Source organism: Hippopotamus amphibius, chromosome 3 (assembly GCF_030028045.1).
Source record: "Hippopotamus amphibius kiboko isolate mHipAmp2 chromosome 3, mHipAmp2.hap2, whole genome shotgun sequence".
Lineage (NCBI taxonomy): Eukaryota > Metazoa > Chordata > Mammalia > Artiodactyla > Hippopotamidae > Hippopotamus > Hippopotamus amphibius.
This window is the reverse complement of record NC_080188.1, coordinates 28,277,155-28,293,247: the sequence shown is the minus strand read 5'-3', so window position 1 is coordinate 28,293,247 and position 16,093 is coordinate 28,277,155. Positions and strand designations below refer to the sequence as shown.

The 16,093-nt window shown below is 33.6% G+C and overlaps 1 protein-coding gene across 10 annotated transcripts in view; it reads right to left on the bottom strand.

The window, feature by feature from the left end:
- FIP1L1 (factor interacting with PAPOLA and CPSF1) overlaps window positions 1–16,093 on the bottom strand; it is a 67,978-nt gene that overhangs the window by 29,070 nt on the left and 22,815 nt on the right. For all 10 annotated transcript variants that reach the window (XM_057729039.1, XM_057729041.1, XM_057729042.1 and 7 more), the window contains one exon: window positions 2,734–2,827. In XM_057729039.1, coding sequence (XP_057585022.1) covers window positions 2,734–2,827 — 94 coding nt within the window. The remainder of the gene's footprint in view (window positions 1–2,733; window positions 2,828–16,093) is intronic.

Below are 16,093 nucleotides of genomic sequence, written 5' to 3'. Positions count from 1 at the left end.
AATAATTGTTTTAAAAACATTCTAAACAAGAGACAATTAAGTGCTTCATAAATAAAATGCAATGAGTATTATCTTTGTTACCCAACCAAAGTTAAAGTATTCAAATTAACACGATATAATCATTAGTCATAGATACTAGCATTAAGAAATTAACATGGCAACAGAACCAGATATTCATTGTACCAAGGCCTGTCATCAGCAGGTTGCAAAGTAAGAGACTGTAAGGTGTGCATCAACAGGGTGCAAGTAACAGGCAGCCAGATATATAAAAAACTTCTCCATGTGAGCCTTGCACCTTTAAGAACAAGGGTTTATACTTAAAAAGTATTCACAAAATACTGATCTATGTGAACAGGTACAGGACAGATGATACTAAACCTACAGGAGAATGGCACCTAGAAACTGAATTTTTTACAAGCTCCCCAAGGGATTCTGATGTGCAAACATGTTTAGGAAAACTAGAAAAAACAGGCAACATGATGTTATATATTTAATTTACACTTTTCAAATCCCTGCTAACTAAAGCGTATCATTTAACCTTTCATTAACTTTTCCTGCATTTAAGTACAGTAATTTTTGTAAGGCTTATGCTGATAAGCTATTTTTTAAAGCAGAAAGCAGAATTATTTTAAGAAAGCATGGCATGCAACTTAATACCAAAACAGTAAATAACCCAATCCAAAAATGGGCAGAAGACCTAAACAGACAGTTCTCCAAAGAAGACATGCATATGGCTAACAAACACATGAAAAGATGCTCAGCATCACTAATCAGTAGAAAAATGCAAGTCAAAGCCACAATGAGGTAACACCTCACACTGGTCAGAATGGCCATCATCAAAAAATCTAGAAACAATAAATGCTGGAGAGGATGTGGAGAAAAGGGAACCCCCCTGCACTGTTGGTGGGAATGTAAATTGGTACAGCTACTATGGAGAACAGTATGGAGGTTCTTAAAAAAACTAAAAATAGAACTACTATATGACCCAACATATATGCAGGGTCATATATGCAGAGAAAACCATAATCCAAAAAGAAGTATGTACCACAATGTTCACTGCAGCACTATTTACAATAGCCAGGACATGGAAGCAACCTAAATGTCCATCAACAGATGAATGGATAAAGAAGATGTGGTACATATATTAAAAAAAAAAAAAATTGTGGTACATATATACAATGGAATATTACTCAGGTGTAAAAAGGAACGAAATTGGGACATTTGTAGAGACACGGATCAACCTAGAGACTTGTCATACAGAGTGAAGTAAGTCAGAAAGAGAAAAAAAAAATTGCATATTAACACATATATGTGGGATATAGAAAACTGGTACAAATCAACCAGTTTGCAAGGCAGAAATAGAGATACTGATGTAGAGAACAAACATACGGACGTGGCAGGGGCCAGAGAATGAACTGGGAGATTGGGATTGCCATATATACATTACTACTAAGAAAAAAAACATCAAACTGTACACTTCAAATATATGCAGTTTATTGTATGTCAATTGTATCTCAATAAAAGTTCTTAAAGAAAAAAAAAAAGGAATGAAACTGAGTTATTTGTAGTGAGGGGGATGGACCTAGAGTCTGTCATACAAAGTGAAGTAAGCCAGAAAGGGAAAAACAAATACTGTATGCTAACTCATATACATGGAATCTAAAAAAAATGGTACTGATGAACCCCATGACAGGGCAAGAATAAAGATGCAGGTGTAGAGAACGGACCTGAGGACACGGGGTGGGGGGCGAAGGGGAAACCAGGACGAAGTGAGAGAGTAGCAGTGACATATATACACCACCAAATGTAAAGTGGATAGCTAGTAGGAAACTGCTGCATAAGACAGGGAGATCAACTCGATGATGGGTGATGACTTAGAGGGCTGGGATAGGGAAGGTGGGAAGGAGTCGAGGGAGGGAAGGGATATGGGATATATGTATAAATACAGGTGATTCACTTTGTTGTACAGCAAAACTGGCACAACATGTAAAGCAATAATATTCCAATAAAGAGCTTAAAAAAAAAAAAGAAAACATAGCATTTTAATGGTGGGGGTAAAAAGAGGATTATCTTCCATTTTAGAAATAATTTACCTTTAAAGGTGCTAAAAAGAACATTTACATGATTAATTTGTTAAAGGTAATAAAGAATCAAAAAGTTGGACTTTTTTAAAGTACTCAGAGAAAGAATAACTCATGAAAAAAAGTGTGGTAAAGCTAATAGCTGAAAGTCTCAATTACTCAAAGTTCAAACTTGACTTATACAAGCTACTAATAACTCATCTCCTTTCATTCTTTCACTTGAAAAACAAGAGATCTACTTCCCCCAGACATGTCACATTAAATAAATTATGGTATAGCCATACTATAAATTTATCATGAGGTTTTAAATATCTTTTAGAATAAGGGAAAATGCAAATGATAATTGTATATGGAAAAAAAAAGGATACACAAAATAAAATCACAGTAGTATCTATCCCAATCTTTTTTGGTCCAATGAGCCTATATATCACATTTATAGCAAGGAAAAAAAAATCTTACTGAGAAAGATCCAAAGGTTATAAATTTTAAATGGAACAACTTTTGCAATAACACAGTGACCGACTCCACATTTTAAACCTCCTTTGTAGCACCTAAATTACCTAACACGTAGCATAGTGCTATGAATGAATGAATTAAATTAGAACACAGATTAACTCCTCATCTAAAAAAAATAATTTTTAAAATACTAAACCTGTATGTTGCTGTTTTCATTTGCCCGTCGCCTTCCTTCTACTCGGCTGATAGTTATAGTCTGACCAATAACATCAATTGCCCCAGGTAATCTCCTGTAACAAAAATTGAATCACTTCAGTTTCACCTAATTAGATGTTTGGACAATAATACATATATTACGTGAGAAATAAAGCCTAAAACCCTCTGCAATGTAATTTAAAATAAAATCAGATCACAACACACACTGAAAAACCTTCACTTAGATCTCACTATTTTGCATAGTCATAAAAACTAAGTCTTATTAATAAGCTAAGATGAAAACATCCAACAATGATCATAATGCTAAATTTTAAGTATTTTTGTAGGTTTTCTTTAAAATCTACTATTTTTTAATAGTATACAACTGAATTTATCTCTGTGGAACTGAAGCAGGTAGCAAATGCTTAACAAATGGAAATAAAAATTCTGGGCCACTAGAATTGTATCATAACTATATTACAGAAATTTTAAAAACTCCCCAAAGGGGCTTGAAAAGAAATGATGCTCATTTTGATACACAAAGGTTATTTTCCTTAGTGATTTATTCTGAGAATTAGAAAAAATAAAAAGGGAACCAGTTTTCCATTTCTGATAACTTGTCTTTAGATAGAAAAACTCAAATATTTAAATGCTAGCCCCACCTCCAACTGTATATACAGGCATTCAAGTTTGTGAATAGATGAAAAAACAGTCTACCACAAAATAATGCAGCAAATTTAATAGGAAAATCAAGCAAGGTAATTTTAAAAGAATAAAATAATGTTAAAAGCCATTTTTACATGTGGCTAAGGGCTTTATAAAAATATATAGGCTTAACAAGATACAGAAGTCACTCGTAGGAACTGGCAATGAAAAGTGAATGCAAATTAGATGAATTTCTCTTCATCTATATTTCAGTTCTGAACAATTCTGTTTTTAAAATTTTATAGAAGTAAAACAATCAAAGTATCATAGATCCTTCCACAGTCCCCACAGTTAGGTTCTTAAAATGACTAGTAACAGCAGCTGCCATTTGTTGAATGATTACATTCTATACCTAAACCTCACAATAACCCTTAACATAAAAAATTAATATATACTTGTTAGAGACGATAAAACTAGAGCCAGAGTGATGTCACTGACCTCAGTAATAATTAAATGGCAAAACTAACTTTCACACCTGAGTCTTCCTGATTCCAAAGCCTCAGACCCCATCCCTTGAGCCATGCTGCCTTCTAGCAAGATAAGTGGACTTTGAAAAGCTTAAGACTTATGGAAATCAAGAACTGATGAAAGTATTGTTTGAAGTAAACCTTGAAAAGCCCCATAAATAATTTTATGCTCACAAAAACAAAAAGAAAGCCCCTATAATGGCATCTGAAATGTCTTCAACTACACCGTTAATGCCTACTTATCCTGCCGCTTAAGATTTCTGTTAATACATTTAAAAAATGTTCAAGCCTTTCTGATTTTATGCCTGGGTCATCGACCCCCTAAATTCTCTTATGATTTCAAAGATCAAAAAGGATTTTACTTAACTTGTACCCTTCAGTATAGCTGGGAAACTATCCTAACAGTCACACATTAGAAAAATTCAAATACTTCTGACAAAACAAATATTGCTCTAATTTTTCCCTAAAACTTAAAAAGCTATGATCACTATAATTTCACATCAAAGTACACGCTATCAGCTCTCCCATATATAAACACATCTCAGATCCAATATCCCGAAAGATAAATGTGTATATTCTGAAGCCAGGATTTCCCTCACCATTTATTACTATCTAGACTTCATTGTAAAAATCTTTATTTCTACTCTATTTGCTTTTCCATTCTCTTCTATTCTCAATCACTGGATTCTCTCCTCTCCATCTTCTTAAATTTAGCCCCATCAAGAACAAATGCTCACAAATTTATCTGGATTTGCAACTTGGATTATGTTTTCCAAATTGTTAAAAGTAGAAAAGAGGGGAAAGATCCTATAATCTTTGACCATAGATTTATAAGGACTTTTGCTTTCAAAAATTCTGGGACACATGGGAGTATACTCATTTATTAAAGTTTATCTTCAATCTGGTCAGAGAAGTCTGATTACCTTCTTCAGCTTTAAATGGATTACTCTATCACTAAAGATTCAAAATGGCAAATACTATGTTTCTAAAAACATACCAATGAATAATTAGTCTTAATAAATGTATATCACTAGAGGGAGTCAGGAAAATTGCAATTCCTTATATTTCCATAATAGTAACAGCTCCTTGCCCAAGCATTTTTACCACACAAATTGATTTAACTTAATCAGAAATTTTGTTAGAAACACTTTACAACAGATACATATACACCAGAGTAACAAAAATCATTTAATATTTAACAGAGATGAATAATTAAACATCAATTCTGATGCCACATTATGGAAAACAATATTGAACTATATTATTAAAGTTTCTGATGTACCACTTTCTATTTCAGTGCATAAAAACATTTAGTAGAGCTTCACCATGAGGATCTACTGTAACTTGGACTTCTACACAGCACACAGGTTTAACCGTTCAACAAGGCAGATAGCTAATGCAGTTATCAAGACTCTCTTCTCTTTATTGGACTCAATCATGCAGTAAAAAGCTGAAAGACACAGCAACTAACCACGGCGGATAGCTACAGTTTCATTAACCTACAGTTTAATACAGGCAGTGAATAGTCACAAGAACTTCTCCCTTTCCTCCTAGCACAGATAAATATGAAAACATCTCTGAAATTTTAGTGGAATTAAATTAAAATGACATATTTTGATGATTCTGATGTTCCAGAAAGGGTATGAGAGCTATTTACATAGATACGACAGGAATCCTAAGTGACAAAATCAGAACCAAGGGAAAATGGACAAAAGATTAGTTATTAATCTTTGGCCACAAATTTGCCAAAATAATGGACAGTCTTAATAACAAAGGTCTTTAATGTGCATTAAGAGAAAAACAAAGAACTAGCTCTTAAGATTACTTTTCTTGGTAATAATAACTGTTAGTCTTTACTGAACAGCCTACTATGGTGCTAGGAAATCACTGTTCTAAGCACTTTATACATATTTACTCCCCATAATAATCCTATGAGGTAGCAACTATTATTATTCCCATTTGATAGATGAAAATAAAAAAATTTCTCCTCTGAGTCCATCTTAAAAGAAAGTATGATAGGGTACAGTAGTTTTTAAATTTTTTAAGCCACAAAACAGTTATTTAGGAAATACATTTTGCACAGCAATCCAGTACACACATTATATAAAAACCAAAAACAAATGTTTCATAAAACAGTACTTACTTACACTTACCATAAAGGAAAAAGAATAAGATTAAAATCAAATATGATTTTATTAATATTTATAAAACACAGGGAAAAAAAACAAAATAAAACCAATAAATATTTGGTGGTTGAGAACACCAAACTGATTTCACACCCCACTAACGGATTACAATCTCATGCTTTGAAAAACACTGAAATAGGGACAAAGTCTCCAATACTACTACAATGAAAACAGAAGTGAATTTCACAGATCTGTTTCTCAAAATGTTCCTCAATATTCGGTGAATCATAACAATGTATAAGTCAATAAAAGCAATTTAAGCACGGACGCAAAACACTGTGTTTTGAGAACACTGCCTTCTTGATGGTCAGGCTTAATCTAAGGACTTAGCTGTACTTCTGAGCAAGAGTTCTTAACTAGCATACATGGGATCTAGAGAGATCAAGAAGTCCCTGAACCTAAATACATCTATGAGTATACATGTATTTTACAGGCAAGAGTCCAGTTTGAAGCAAATTTTCAAAGGGCTTACTGCTTCAAAGAAAGTTCAGAACCACTATTCTAAAAAAAGAGGAATGAACCTCATACCCTTGCAAAAATCTATAAATGCAGTTTTCTCACAACAGAGCTTCTAATAAGAACTGAGCAGCAGAAAGACCAAGAGTGAATCTCTAGAAAAAGACCTAGAATGTGTCTTTTCCCAAATTAACGACAGACACTTGCCATGATTATCTAACTCAGGTCACACAGATGAATAGACAGCTGTAACAATTCTGCACGGAAACTGGTGTAAAATCTTTCAAGCTACTTTAGGAAAGAGATGAGCCTTGAAAGACATGTAGAATGGATGTAGCCAATTAGGATGGGAAACAAGGACATTTTAGATGGAGGGAAGAACACGAGTGGGGAAAATATTATGTGCAGGATTCCAATTTGGCAAATACACTATCCACCAATCTGTCTGCAACAGAAACAGCATGATCCTCATTTGATAATGGTTACCAACAAAGACTTTCAAAGAGGCAGAGAATATAAATTAAGTGAGAATTACATATAGGAAAGAGCTCTGTGAAGCTGCAAAATGCTATGTAAATATCAGTTCTCATTATAGCTAAATCTATCATTTACTTCAAATTCCAAGGTGCTAACATTTGATTTTAATGTTTATGCCAAGGCAGAATGCAGTCTCTGTATCAGTGGTTCTCAACTTTGCCTGCACATCAGAATCATCTAGAGAGCATTTAAGAACCCCAATGCTCAGAGTGCACACCAAATAGTTAAATCTGAGTCTCTCAGGCCTAAGCATCAATATTTTTTGCAGCTCCCCATGCAACTCCAATACATAGCCAAAGTCGAGGACTACAACTAAAGTTATGCCCAAAGAAGAGACTTCTATTTTGTCCTCTTGCAGAAAGAATTTAAAGTAGTTAATAAAAATTACTGTTTTTATTACTCAATAAAATTTACAGTCATATCTAAAAAGGTCTGACAATTATGGTAAGGATTTTATTACATACTGTGGACTGACAGTACTGCTTCTATACTTACATTCTATTTTTCAGGTAGAGACTTCTTAACAAAAATAAAAAACTATCTAGAAAAGTGATACATGTCCAAAAAAAAAAAAAAATCACAGAATTTAAAAACTGTCTTCAGGGCATGTAACTTCCTATCATACTATAGTTAAAGAGACTGGTAAAGCCTATGATGGGAGCAGAGATCCAAAGGGAACTAACACTTTAGTGGGTGCCCTGCAATAGTGTTTTCACAGGCTTAAAAATTATTCCACCCGTAAGTACACTGCAAGTGAGGTATAAGTCCAATTAGCTTCATTTTCATAGCTGTGGAAAGAGGCTCTTTTGTGAAGTACAGCACCAACACCAATATTCAGGCTTGGGTATGACCAATTCCAAAACCCACCCCATCTAAAATGCTTTTCATGCTAATTTTCTGGGGCCTGAATTTTTAAAATGTTAAGTTACTTGTTAAGCTATATTAAAAGCAAACAAAAAACCCTGAATGCTTAAAGGTGAAATATGCTAAAATATGACTCACTGGAGGACATAAATGTATTTATTAGGGTAGCCAAGTTTACTCACTTTTGTGTAGAGCTTGGAATAAAGCTTTACCAGCCATATTTATGCTTAGTTGCATTTTTTAAATGTATCAATGATAGGAAAAGATATGTTTCTACAGGTAATTAAAAAAATAAAATAAAGGCCTTTATATGTCCAATCACATAAAATCTTACAAGCTACACAATACAGCAACATGCATTCAGAGTGCTCAAATGCTATGAAGTACAGGTACATTTTTTCAATAAATGATTTCATCAAGACATAACAGTAAGTAGTGCAGAACAAATAAGGAAGTCGATCTTAGATTTAATGTTCATTTAACATCCACTTTTATTATAAGTTTTATGTTTTTCTATTATAAGAAATGCAAGCAGGTTTAAATATTTTAGTGATTCTACATTGTAAAGCAATTTTTGCTACTCCTTCTTCAAGAGTTTGAATTAGTTTAAAAGTATTCTGATATTGGAAAAGAAGCTTAATAAAAACCTAGAATCTGCAATTAATTACCTAAAGGGAGCATAGTTTAAGATTATAAAATGGAAACAAAATACAGAAGTAAATTCGACACTAGGATAAGATTATAGCAATCATCCATATCGCCTATTCCAATTTTTCTGTGTTCATTAAAACTACTTCATTCTTCGCGCTAATTGGCTATACAAGAGTTACAAATCTGAATGTACAAAACAAACGTGCACCAATATAATGTTATTGTTATACACTATAGTTAGCATAAAGAGTTAAAAAACACTATATTATATAAATTAAGAGTAACAGGGTGAGAAAAGAAGTTTGGATCGCCAAAATATAGTAATTTAGGAAAAGGATCTCAACCACCATTTAATTGTTCTTTACAAAGAGATTTAAGGACTGCTTCAAAACTCTCCATTTCTCAGTTATATTAATTACAACAGCTGGATCTCATTTTTTATCTTTTGCTATAAGAAAGTGTGTATAGCTTCCATCTACAGTTGTTTCTTTTTTAATTTTCAAAAGCACAAAATACACACTGAAAACACAGTGTCAAGTTTCCTACTACCTATACTCCCTGAGACTAATCACAAAATCAGAATAAGGAGTTTTCTGAGTTACCAAATCATCTTTGGGGAGGAAAAGGGGAGGGTAGCAAGGGGGAAGTTATATAGTCTAAGTACTGAGATAGATCACTTTCAGATTTAAAAACTAATATTTTCCTTGTAAAATCGCCAATTTACTTCAAGAAATTTTATCAAAGGCACAACTATTTTAAGATAAAAATTATAAGTCAAATGGTTTATATAAAAGCAATTTCAGATGTTAAAATAACAGCAGCAAAAGCAACAAATAAAAGAGCTGATTTTTAAGTATTTCTATGGCTTTGTTTATAAAAGTCAACTTGCCTAAACTCTAGTATTTGAAGGCAAAGAAACAAAGATTTTTGCCCCAGGCTTTGCCTCTTTCTTAGCCATGAATTTGGGCAAATTCCCTAATTTCTCAGATCTCCTTTCCCATGTAAACCAGGGAGTAACCAGAAAATAAAGAATTTCAGGATTAAAAGGGCCTTCCAGATAACACAGTCTTAGCCCCATCATTTTACAAATTTAGGAACAGAGGCCTAGGGAACTATCGTAAATGCACGTTAAGAGCAAAATCACATCTAATATCCAAATCCAGTACTTCTGCCATGAAACTGCTGTAAGTTTAAAAAAGCAGTTTTTTTTTATACAAAGATGGCTTCTGATTCATTATCCATAGTAGCACGATGAAATGAAAGCTCTATTGTCTGACTCTTTCGGGATCGGTAAATAGGCTGTCCATGCTGCTGGCCAGGTTAAACATAAATCCAAGTGTTTCTCTATGCACTATACGCTATAATAACCAAGTCAATTATTATGTAGAAATTATATTCTTAGAACTGCTATTAAACTTTTGGATTCCACAGAAGTGTTAAATGTGAAGACTCGAGACTCCACTTCACACTTGGCAAATCAAACTTTTATTTAAAGGAACTTTTTTGAAATTTTCTATTGGTTCTTCAAGAATTTTAGTTTTAAAAACTAAGATCAGTCAATATTGTATAATACATATGCAAAAATATCAATGAGTACCTTTAAAATAGTAACATATGCAAATTTTCATTCTATAACCTGTTAAATTAATACATGCAACTGACACTATTCTAAGAATATATTTTTTATATGCATCAATAGTAATTGATGCAGATAAAAACTAATACTTATCATTTGGATATTTATTAGAAAGTTAAACTATTTTTGACTTCAAGATGAATGCTCTTGAGAATGACTAAGCTTATTTTAACAAGAAATCCTATCAAAGCAAGTTGACAACAAATTCTTACCACTCACAGGGAATATATAATGGAGACCCAAAGGAAAGAAAATCTAAGAAAATAAAATTTTGACGTGTTTCCTCCCTTTGCTTTTCTTTTAGGTGCTACGATCAAAGACATCCGATCATAATTTATACATTTGAAAATTTGTAAGTGAAAATAATTAAAAGCATATTAATAGACATCAAGCTGCCCAGGAAGAAAGCTTTAAATTCATTAACAACCAAAACAAACAGAATACACCCCCTATACTATCACCTTATTTAAAACTTCAAATGACAAATTAGGAAGGTATCTTAGTATATATTTCTAGTCAAACAAAGTATAACTGCTTAGATTGACTGATCATTGTTGGCAATGCATTTTCATACCGTAACAGACTTGCTTCTCATTACATCCCTTAGGACAGAAATTATTATTTCCATTTTACAGGCTCAGAGAGTTTACAATATCCATCCAAGGTTTGTCTGCTTTGTAAATTTAAGATTTAGAACACAAACCAAAATTCTATGGAGGGTGGATTGAGTAAAAAGCATAGCAAAAATAAGGCAGATAGTACTTCGTAAGACAGCTGGTAGAGCCACTTAATAGAACGGCAGGTTTATGCTCCATAGCTGGGAAATAAAGATTGTAAAGATTCAACGGCGTCCAATTTTATAGGCCCTAAAGATGGGCTCAGAGGGCTAAATTTTATTCCAGATAGTGAAAAGCACCCAGGTGTTTTTGAATAGGATATGATACGAGAAAGGAAAATTAAACCTGCAGCAAGGGAAAGAAAAACATTTACTGAGTACCCATTAGCATGGTTCCATGCAATTTATGTTATAAAAAGCTGGAGAGATGAGGGGCAAGACATGAGATGATAGGGCTGATTCATAAGATAACTGTAAAAACCCTCAATTCTATACTGAAAATGTGTAATTTGGGTGGAAAAATGGTACACATAAATTTATCTTTCAAATAAGATAAAACAACACTGATGATCTAAGCATCAGGAGTATCCAGTGTTTAAAAATAGCCTTACCTTGGATCAGGTGAATCGGCCCTCCCATATAGATCCTGACACTTCCCAAAGCTTGCATTGGCTTTTCTGGAGGCAGTACTTGTCTGAGACTGAGGATACAGGTGCTGTTTCTGGTGAGACAGATCTTCTATGTTTCTTACATATTGTTGTCTCTGACCTCCCTTGTTCTATTTCTTTTTTCCTTGACATGCTTTTTCTAAAGTCCTTTAGCGTGTTTCTATAGTATCATTCTCTTCAAGTTATGTGAAATACTTGATGTGGTACTAAGACTGCTAGTGGTATTCAAATATAGATGTGTTTGTTATCAACATTTTATTAATTCTAGAATGTTTTTAGAAATATTTTTCAACATAGACAGTATGATGTCAAAATGCAGAAATGAGAAAAGAACCAAAGGCTTACTTCAGGTTATATACATTATCCAGAAATAAATTTCTGTGCTTTTACAAATTAATAACATTACTTTCTGCAGTTTCACAGAGCCTTATTCAAAATTTTGATATTTCTTTTCCCAATTCTTCAATAATAGGAGTAAGTATTGTTAGTGTAACCAGTTAAGAGCAACACTCCATGTTTCATAAAAGCGTATACTAAGTATATATTTCATAAAAATTGCATTTCAAAATAAAGTCTTTCAAAGTAAAATTCTAAAGAAAGTTAATTTTATCTGTGGTGTTCAGCTATTTACACTCTTGCCAACCCTTTAAAGGATTAAGACATTCTTTCAAAGTAACAGGAAAAAACATGTTATGTATCTGCTTATTTATGTTAAAACAAACAAACAAAAAAAACAAAAAACACACAGGAAGAATGAGCCAGAAACTATATGAAATGAAATTGCTACTGACAAGAGTGAAAAAAATTAGGAAAAGAGTGACTAATCTGAGTATACTTTTGGACAGTCTTGCCTTTGGAACTATGTTAAATGTTCTAGATATGTAGAAAATAATTAAGTCAATAAGCATGGAAGAAAAGAAATGCTAATACTGAACAGAAACAGAAACAATGGATCAAATTATCTTTTAAGTGATCAATACATATAACCACTCTGAAGGAAATTTTTGAATACAATATTTTGACTATATGCTCTCAATCTAAGAAAAAGAAAAACTGCAAATAAATCCTGAACTCTATTTAATAGGTTTGTTTCTTGTAATGGTAGGTGCAGAGTTCTAATTTATTTTCTGTGCATTTCAGGATTAAGCAAATGAGTGTACATACTGAACTTGTTGGGAACTAGGTTCTCAGTGTGGGAAAGAGGAAGATGAAATACACAACAGGGAAAGAGGCGTAGAACCTGTGGTGTCAAAGTGGAAGTAAAAGAAACATTACTGAATGATTAAAATTTTAAAATAATTACCATTTCCCACTAAAAGGCATCACGATCCCTTCAAGAAGTGGCTGCTTCTAGGGAAGGGGCAGGGAAAGTACAATATTTAAGATTGAAACATCAGAAAATAAAGGAACCCTCAAAAAAAGATGATGGGGGCACGTCAAAAGGTCACAGGAGCCAGTCTGAAGAGGCTCCCACAGACCAAACCTGGAACAATTTGAGCATCAATATGAATTACAGTATATATAAACACATGTATGTGCGTGTGTGTGTATATACAGTTTATATACCACATCCATAAATATGCCACATTTATAAGCCCCCCCCCCCACACACACACATAAAATAAAAATTAATGAGTCTAATAATAAATATGTGAAGGAGGTGGAAAAGCTCATTTTTAAAGTATAATGCCAACTAATAAATGTAACAGGAATAACAGAGTTAGACTGATGATTTTGCAGTCATTACAGTAATAACTGATTAAATAAAAAATCATAAACAGACATTAAAATTCTTGGAAAGTTCAAAGACAGAGTATTTATGCAGTCTCCTCGCAGATTACTTATTTATACAGTAACTTTGCAGAAACCCAAAGGATACCACCACAATTAAGTGATTAAAGTTATCACTAATAATAGGACAAACTGACATCATGTACCTACAGGCCGATGCACTGAAATACCACAACATTACTTATGTAGTATTCCTGCCCAAAAAGCAAAACCTGAATCTAGTAACACGGAAACATCAGGCAAACCTAATACGGAAACATCAGGCAAATCTATTAACACGGAAACATCAGGCAAACTTAAGGATGATTTACAAAAAAAGCAGATTGTATTCTTCAATAGTTGATGTCAACAAATACAAAATGTTCAAGAAGCTGCCCCAGATCAAAAAAGAATAAAAAGATAAGAGAGTTAATTGTAATGAATAATCCTGGATTGAATCCTAAATCAAGGAGGAAAGAAAAGTACTGTCATGAAAGATATTATTGAAAAAATCAGCAAAATTTATGGCTTGTATATTAAAGTACTGATTCATTATTAGATGTTCTGACATTGATAACTGTTTCCTATAATTTTGGAACATGTCTTTGTTCTTAGGAGATACATGCTGAAGTATTCAGGGGTAACAGGGCACGATGTCTACAATTGGCATTCAAATAGTTCAGGAAAAAATATTTTTGAGAAATTACGAAACAAATACGGCAAAATGTTAACAACTGGTAAATCTGAGTGAACAGTGTACATAGACTTTAATACTTTTCTTGCAACTCTTTGTAAGTTTGAATTTTTTTCAAAATAAAATATTAAAAAATGAAAACAATAAATGAAGGGGGCTTCTGGTAGTAACGGTAATATTCTGATTATTGATCTATATGAAAACTTTTAAAGACTAAACAAAACATTCTGATATATTAAATATTAACATTTTATTTAAGTATGTCAATTTGCTGGACAGTACAGGAAGTTAGAAATCCAACCTGCCTACTGATAAAGCACAAAGAACCATTAAAAAATTTTTCCTGTGCAAACATACCATTAGCCATCTACATATTAATAAGGCAATCTAAGATTTTCAACAAGAGAAATACAGTGATTAGGTCAACAGTATACTTCATTAATGCTAAATATTTACTGTGCAGTCTCTATTATGACTTACATATTACTGTCTTCTCCCTAAAGTTAATAAAATTTTACCTTCAAAAACATCTAATTTCCATAAATATAGAGAATAAAACAGAAATATTTTATAAATATATAGAATAAGACACAAATGTTTATTTGGGAAATGCTTCGCAGCGGCTGAAAAGCACCCTTCTGCTCCAGTGCAGATGAGTTCAGAGAACAGACTTTTCATGAGCCATGAGCACGGTTCTCTGTATCCACAAGTGACAGTCTTGGCATGTCAGGTCTGTTCCTACAACCTGCAGCGGCAATTATTCATTCTTTTCAGTAGCAGTGATGAACGTGCTAATTTTCCTGTCGTGTTTTTACCTCCTTTAAACTGCGCTTTACCCACCAGTGTCCCTCCCACCACTCCTTATCCACCCCCCCGTTCCTCTCTCCTTAGATCCCTGATGCATCACTATCATCACTCTCTCAAGCACACCCTCACCTTCCTTGCCCCTCTCTATCCCTTTGTCATATTTGCCTGGTGTAACTTCAATCCCCGCTAAATTCAACTCTATCTACTCTTCATGAACACATGAATACCTGACAAGGGCAAGAGAAACACACCCAAACAAGGTGACTTGTCTCATTTTCAACCTATGGCTATTAACCTCAAGAAAAGTTGGAGGTTTCAGTCTCTCTCCCTGTGTCATCAATTTTTCACTCTGCTAACTCATTCCCATCGGCATATAAAAAGGCTGTGATTTCTCCCACCTGCAAAAAAATCCCATCTCCTGACCCCATATTTCCCTCCAGGTAGCTGCCTAGCAGTCCTGCTCCTTTCCCCCAGTTTATTCACACCCCTCTAAATAATTATTTCAGAACTTCTCCTCTCCTCTCAAATATTCAACATCCACTTTCACTATTCTCACTTTCACCAGATAAGTCTGCATTCTACGCTGCTGGGAAAAACTGAAGCAATGAGAAAGAGAACTTTCAGTTGTTCCCATCACCATTAACCACCCACCTACCTTCACCGTATCCTGCCCTTCCTCCTATTACAATGGGTGAATTGTCCATGCTTTTCTTTAAGGCTGAATCCTCCACTTGCATATTACATCTCACCCTCTCTGACCTTCTTAAGGACACTGTTCTAACAACTGTCCCTTCTCAATTCTTACATCATCAATTTTCCCCTCTAGTAACTCATTCTCATAAGTATAAAAACATGCTGTAATTTCTTTTATTTTGGAAAAAAACTAACACCTCCTCCTGACCCCACATTTCCCTCCAGATACTGTCCCATTTCTCTGCCCTCTCAAAAGTGGGGGGAAAAAAAAAACCCTCAAAAAATTGTTCATTCTAATTTCTCATTCTAATTGTCTCATTCTAATTCCTCTCCTCCTATTCTCTCTTGAATCCATTCCAAAAAGTCTTTTTAAAATCTTCACCTGATACCACTGAAAAATGATCCTGGTCAGAATCACCACAACCTTTGCATTTTAAAATCCCAAAGTCATTCCCAGTGCTCTTCTTCTAGGCCAATCAATATTATTTGATAGTTAAACACTCCTCCTACTTTGAAACACATCCTTTTCAAGATATACACTAGGTTTCCTTTCTATTTCATTAGTCATTCTCCTCTATTGGTCTCCTCTTACTGGCCCATCCTTATTTTCT